The sequence below is a fragment of the Brassica oleracea genome, chromosome C3 (genome assembly GCF_000695525.1).
Source record: "Brassica oleracea var. oleracea cultivar TO1000 chromosome C3, BOL, whole genome shotgun sequence".
NCBI classification, from domain to species: Eukaryota; Viridiplantae; Streptophyta; class Magnoliopsida; order Brassicales; family Brassicaceae; genus Brassica; species Brassica oleracea.
This window is the reverse complement of record NC_027750.1, coordinates 28520915-28527076: the sequence shown is the minus strand read 5'-3', so window position 1 is coordinate 28527076 and position 6162 is coordinate 28520915. Positions and strand designations below refer to the sequence as shown.

General features: G+C 35.1%; 1 protein-coding gene across 1 annotated transcript; it reads right to left on the bottom strand.

Annotated features, from left to right (window-relative positions):
* Positions 1 to 3066: 3066 nt before the first annotated feature.
* Positions 3067 to 5625, bottom strand: LOC106334249. The gene is made up of 5 exons (XM_013772553.1): positions 5507 to 5625; positions 4112 to 4283; positions 3906 to 4043; positions 3774 to 3831; positions 3067 to 3245 (listed from the first exon to the last, which is right to left on the bottom strand). The coding sequence occupies exons 1-4, from the start codon at positions 5598 to 5600 to the stop codon at positions 3777 to 3779; spliced, it is 459 nt and encodes a 152-aa protein (XP_013628007.1). The 5' UTR covers positions 5601 to 5625; the 3' UTR covers positions 3067 to 3245; positions 3774 to 3776.
* Between the last annotated feature and the right edge of the window lie 537 nt (positions 5626 to 6162).

Genomic DNA, 6162 nt, shown 5'->3' with positions numbered 1-6162 from the left:
CGGACCGAGCTGCTTCCTATCGGGTCGCGAACGGATTGAGGCTGATGTCGCGAACGAGCTGGAGCAAACAGGAACGGGATCGCGTCTATCGGGTTGCGAACGTCTGATCGGGAACGCCTTGATCGTCTGTCGCGAACGAGCTGGAGCAAGTTGGAAACGCGAGCTGGATGAGCTGAGATCGGGTTGATCTGGTCACGAACAGGTTAGGGATCGGGATGGTTTGTATCGCGATCGGGGTTTAGGTTTCTCGCCGGGAAGATTAGGGTTCAAGCCGGCTAGGGTTTTAGAGTTTGTTGATTTGGGTATTAACTTAAGGATTTAGAGTTTCGTGTTGTTAACGTGTTGTAAACTTAAGAGATTGGAATCTGTAAGTTCTTATTATTATTCATAACATAAAGTGCCTTTATATATGAGAATTACAAAGAGATAAATGGAAAGATACAAATATAGAAAGTATACAAATACAAGTAAAAGGAAACTAGGGTTTGCTGTCTCTCCTAGCAGTCTCTATCTCTCTCCTCTTGCTGCGGCCGCCTCTCTCTCTCTCTCTAGGTATTGGGCCGGCTTATGGATGGGCCGGTTATGGACATCCATCATATGGTTTATAACACAAAACAAGTTGTATCTTTATTAAAAGCCACACGATGTTTGGTTGTCAGTGACTTGTCACTAAACCACAATTAAAATCATTGGTTGTGGAAGCAACTTATCATACTGGTTAAGGTTTTAAGATTTATACATTCAAATCTGAGATTATCTCAAACAATGCAATTTCTTACAGATTATATATGATGCAAACTTTTGTATAATGTGTGCTATCCATTGTGAAAAAAAAATATCCTTTTGTAGACCAAAAAAAAAAAGTGATATCAAAAAGCCTAAAATCTCAAAAGGTTCAACCACAAGTATGTACTGTCTCAAAATGAGTGGTTTAAGAGATCGAGACATACTCACTCAGTTTCAACTCAGTTGTCGTTGTAGATTAAAATTTTCATTTTTAAAAAGTGTCATTTTATAATTTCAGTTAAGTCTGGGCATTCGGGGTTCCAATCGATTTCGGTTTTGTCCAATCAGGTCTCGGTTTTTCATGTTTATCAAAATCATTCAGGTTATATGAAAGTTTGGTTTGGGACCGGTTCGGGTTCTATCGGGTTCAGGTTGAAGATAATAAATCTTCAAAGAACCGGTACAACCCGATGAATTTTTGGTTCCGAGTCCCAATCGGTTCTTCGGTTTAATATTTTCTGATATGTATCTACTTTATAACCAAAATATAAGTAAAATCGGTTCTTCGGTTTTAAAATACCTGATTTGTACCAATTTTGTAAACAAAACATAAGTAAAATCGATTTGAAAAAAAGTTCATGCAAAACATTATTCACTGAAAACAAAACCAAAATCTAAAAACTTCAAGCTTCAACTGCCACCTTCAACCATCAACCTTCATGTAATATATATTCATTTTAGATGTCAATAATATCTTAGTGTATTTTGGATACAAATTAGGAATTGAGATCATGTTTGGTACAAGTTCTTTTTATGACTGTGAATGTTTCGGGTTCTATCGGGTATCTATTTAGGTTCGGTTCGGATAATACTTGTAACCCAAAATACCATGAAACAAGATCTATTTGGTATTTATGTCAGATTCAGATCGGTTCAGTTTCGTTTTTATCGGATTGGACTCGATTTGGGGTTTTGGGTTCGATTAATTTGGCTACCCCTAATTTCAATACAAAATTTATGAATTTATATGCTACTTTATTTTTTATTAGTTGAAATATGGTTCGGTATTATAGATAATGATGATTTTTTTAAAAATATATAAAATTAAATGTTTTCTTAATTTGTTTACACAAACATAAAACAACAACAACTAAAATGAAATGGAGAGAGAGAGTAGTTTGTTGGTGCCGTTTTAAAGACGAGTGCACGTTGCTCATCATTCCTCTGTAGTCAAATAATATTTTGGAGATCTATACATCATCTTGGTCAAAGATGATAAGGTAAATAATCAAATTTGTTAGCTGGTTTTTGTATGTTCCCTGTTCCAGCCGTTACGAATTTGACTCCAATCATGATTCCAATAGCGATCTACAACACAAATGATGATTTTTGAGAGATTGAGTGTTTGCCAAGAAACGTAAAGTAGGGTTATGGTTAGATTTTGTATTACCTGAGAGATAAGCATCTGAATACCTCCCTGGAGGAAAAAAAAAACTCTTTTTCCGAACCTATCAACTGTAAAAACAGAGACAAATGTACACAAGATCTCGATGATTCCAGTTACCATAGCCGATATGAGCGAGGCTTTACTACCGAACCCTAGGTTTAAAACAGAACGGGCTCTTAAAGTGTAATGACATTGATTCCGGTAAGCTGCTGGAAGAAAGGAACAAAGCAAGTCATGATCAATTGTGGTCTGTAACGTGGAACTGAGATGTCCTTCCATGGATGTTTCACTTGCTTAGACTTCTCACTTGCATCAATGAGATCTTGAAACTCTTCTTCTACTTCATCGGTTCCTTGGATAGATCGAATCATTTGCTTTGACTCTTCAGGGAAGCCACGTTTGATGAGGGAGTTTAGAGTGTCAGGAAGATTCAGAGCTCCGATCATCATGATAATCACTGCAGAGACACAATCTAACCCTAGAGAGATTCTCCATCCAATGTTCCCTTTCATCTGTGCAATGAAGTAATTAATGATCGTTGCAACAACAAAACCGAATATGATCGCTACTTGAAACCCATTGTTGAACGCTCCTCTTGGATTTGGAGGGGCTATTTCCGTCAGACACCAGAACCATACTGAAACCAACACCAAAACCAAAACCGATACTGATCAATATAAGCTGCCATTGTAGCTTCTTCAGCAAGTTACTTCTAACCATGGACGTTAGAAAATGTTAAAATTATAGACTTACAACTTAATTTTTTTATATATTATTTAATATATAAGATGTTTTTGATTTTTTATGGAATGTTATATATTGACTACTCAACTGAAACCAATCTAAATATTCAGGGTTACATATATGAGTTTAGAACCTTCCTACTCAATCATTCAGACCTGATAAAAACAATGTAAATGTAAATCATGTAAATGTACAAAAAACCTAAGATAAGAACACAGTTTTTTTAAAAATGTAAGAAATCTGGTAATTCCTTAATGACACGTTTTCCTATGAATATGAGCACATCCTTCTTCCAATCCAGCTTCCAAGCAATGACTCTGGCGATATACTGCACCACAAATAAAAGTATCAAAGCTTTAGGACGAGTGGTTTTATTTTCTTTAATGCAGAAGTGGTTTCAAAAACCCGACGATAAAGAAAGCCCAAACCTGAATTAAGCATACGATAAGTATTAACAATGACACTAATGGACTAGCCAAATCCGTAAGTGACAACTCTATTGTTAAGTACGTGGTTGTATAAACCCTATGACCAACGATCATCCACCTAATCTCTCCTTGACTAGTCCACTATTTCTGCTACTCTTGGACTCGTATCTGACTGGGTAAATATGAAGTTTATGATACTCTTACGCAGTACCTATGCCCATTTCACACTAACCCTTTCTCTAGCATATTTGCATCAAAATAAAGAGCCAGTGAACATAACCCCTACAGATTATTCTCTATCCACATGAACATTGTAAAGCAAAGAAATCAGATCACCAAAAGTACTAATCACCAAGCTGCTTACAATAAATACCACATGCCAAATTCAAAAAAGAGAAAAACGGAAGGTAACGAAGTAGTTATGTAACCTTTCAAAGCTCGTGGAGACCGATGAACCTGTAGTGGATAATCGCCAAGTGATCGAACCTATATCAAATGAAATTATAATTAACTTTTTAACACAATAAAGAAAAAAAACTTAGAAAAATAGATTTTTATACCTATCGAAGTTGCGGTGTACACGTTTGCGATAGCGGTTGTTGTTAAAACCAATGGCCTCGCCCATTTTAACGAAAGAGTCACCGTTGACAAGAGTTTGTCTTGCAATCAGAGATGCTGGACCAACATGATGATACATTCTGCATGTTACAAAAAGCAGAACATAAATAATATATAAAACTGAAACTAGGGAGACAAATTAACATACCTGTGGTCGTTGTACGCTCTAGTGTTGTACACAAATAAACCTGTTGTCCCTTCTGGTGCAGGATCTGTAGAAATGGGGATCAAATTGGCCTCAGCCGCAAGCAAGAGTGACTCGATCTGAGCAGCGTTCAACCACCCAACAGCAGACTCAATTACCGCTTCACCCACAAATGCTGTAAAAAATGAAAAAAAGTATGGTCAGGAAAATGAAAAAAAGTATGGTCAGGAAAATGAAAAACAAAACATAAACGAACACACAGAAATTACAGAAATGTATATATTAAGTATTTTCGATGTTAACGATGCTCGATGCATAAAATGAACTGTGGGTCCCTTGAAGGAAGACATCGACAATAGTGCAGAAAAATGTGGATTAACATCGACCAAGTATTATTTGTTCATTATGTAAACACTGTTCATATATAATATAAATAAAGAAAAAATGTAGAAAAATGATTGGAAATTTAAAGCATAAGATAAGAGTGAAATCATTTTTACATGCAGAAAAAAGAAATTTAAAGATAAAGGCAATCTTATATTAGATTTTGAAAATAACTTCATTTACCCTCCACCAAAAAAAACGACTTGTATAAGCAAACAAAACTCTTACATTACTCGAACTGCTCTATTTTCATCCTTTCTCTTGTAATTATTAAAACACAATTGATCAAACACGTACGTATACAATTAGATCATTAGAAAAAATTGTGATATCCACACCACACGTTAGGCTGAGATTTCGGATAAAAATAAGGACTCTTTTTACCTAAATTGTTAGTAGAGTAGATGGTGTTGAAATGGTTACGCTAGAGGTGTAAGAATTTCAAAATGATAAACACGTTTCATTTTTTATTTGTAAAAAAAAAAACAACAAGAATTTATTTAGCAAAGAGCGTGTGTTCACTCACATCATGCATGAACTTCTACATGTACTATTCACTTTTATAATATTAAAGATCAACAACACAAATCTCAAGAATCTATTAAAAAAATGATCAAAGTATATATCAACTTTTTACATGTAAATTAGCAAAACATATCTCAAGAATCAGCAAGTATTAACAATCTATATATGTTAAAAATGATTGTCAAGAATCGATTAAAACAAAAGATGTTCAAGTATATATCGGTTCATACATGAAGTATTGCGTGTGTATATATCAACTTTTTACATGCATGTAAATAAACAAAACATATCTCAAGAATCAGCAAGTACTAACAATCTATATATGTTAAAAATGATTGTCAAGAATCGATTAAAACAAAAGATGTTCAAGTATATATCACAGTTCATACATGAAGTATTACGTGTGTATACGTTTCTTAAACTAGGAATCACATAAGTGCTTTGAAGAACTTAACATAGATGTGACAAAAGAAAAGAAAAGGAAATTACCGTGGTTCTCCATCAAGCCTTGAAGATTGTAGCGGCCCGGAGGAGCTAATGGTGCGTCGTTCCACGGAAGCGGCGGTGGGTGCAAGACGGCCATTGAAGAAGCTCGAGCACCGGTGAAAAGAGAGAGAGCCGGAAGTTGCGATGAATGTAATCTCTTGAGTCGTTTACAGAGAGCCGCCAAAAAAAATAATGTGGGGCCTGGCTCGCGTTTTATAATAAATTAATAGTACTAATTTTGTAGTTTATTTGTGTAAAAACCGAAAAAAATAAATAGATAAATGTTATGAAAGATTAGCCGCAAATGTTGAAAAATATAAAAGATGTGGGGCCCGCTGCACTATTTGCACAGTGAATTTCTCTTCTATATAAACGATCGTTTCGATCGATTGTAAACACACCATTCCTTCTTCTTCTAATAACACATCCTCTCTTGTTATCAGTGTTATCTTCTCCTACGGGTATAAAATTTTGCCCTTATTTAAATTTCTTCGATACAATAAAATTCTAGTTTTTTTATAACACGTTATCAGCACGATCACTCTGCGATTCGGTAAAATTTATTTGTATCATTTATACCCTGTTATAATGGTCGGTATACCGCCTCTACTATTATTTATATCATGTTATAATGGCCGGAATACCGCCTATATTATTTA

Excerpts from the sequence above, each read along its gene's own strand:
- LOC106334249 (XM_013772553.1), bottom strand. The coding sequence starts at position 5,600 with ATGGCCGTCTTGCACCCACCGCCGCTTCCGTGGAACGACGCACCATTA. Across the intron at positions 4,044-4,111 it reads AGAGCGTACAACGACCACAG|AATGTATCATCATGTTGGTC; the intron begins GTATGTTAATTT and ends TGTAACATGCAG. Across the intron at positions 3,832-3,905 it reads GTACACCGCAACTTCGATAG|GTTCGATCACTTGGCGATTA; the intron begins GTATAAAAATCT and ends CATTTGATATAG.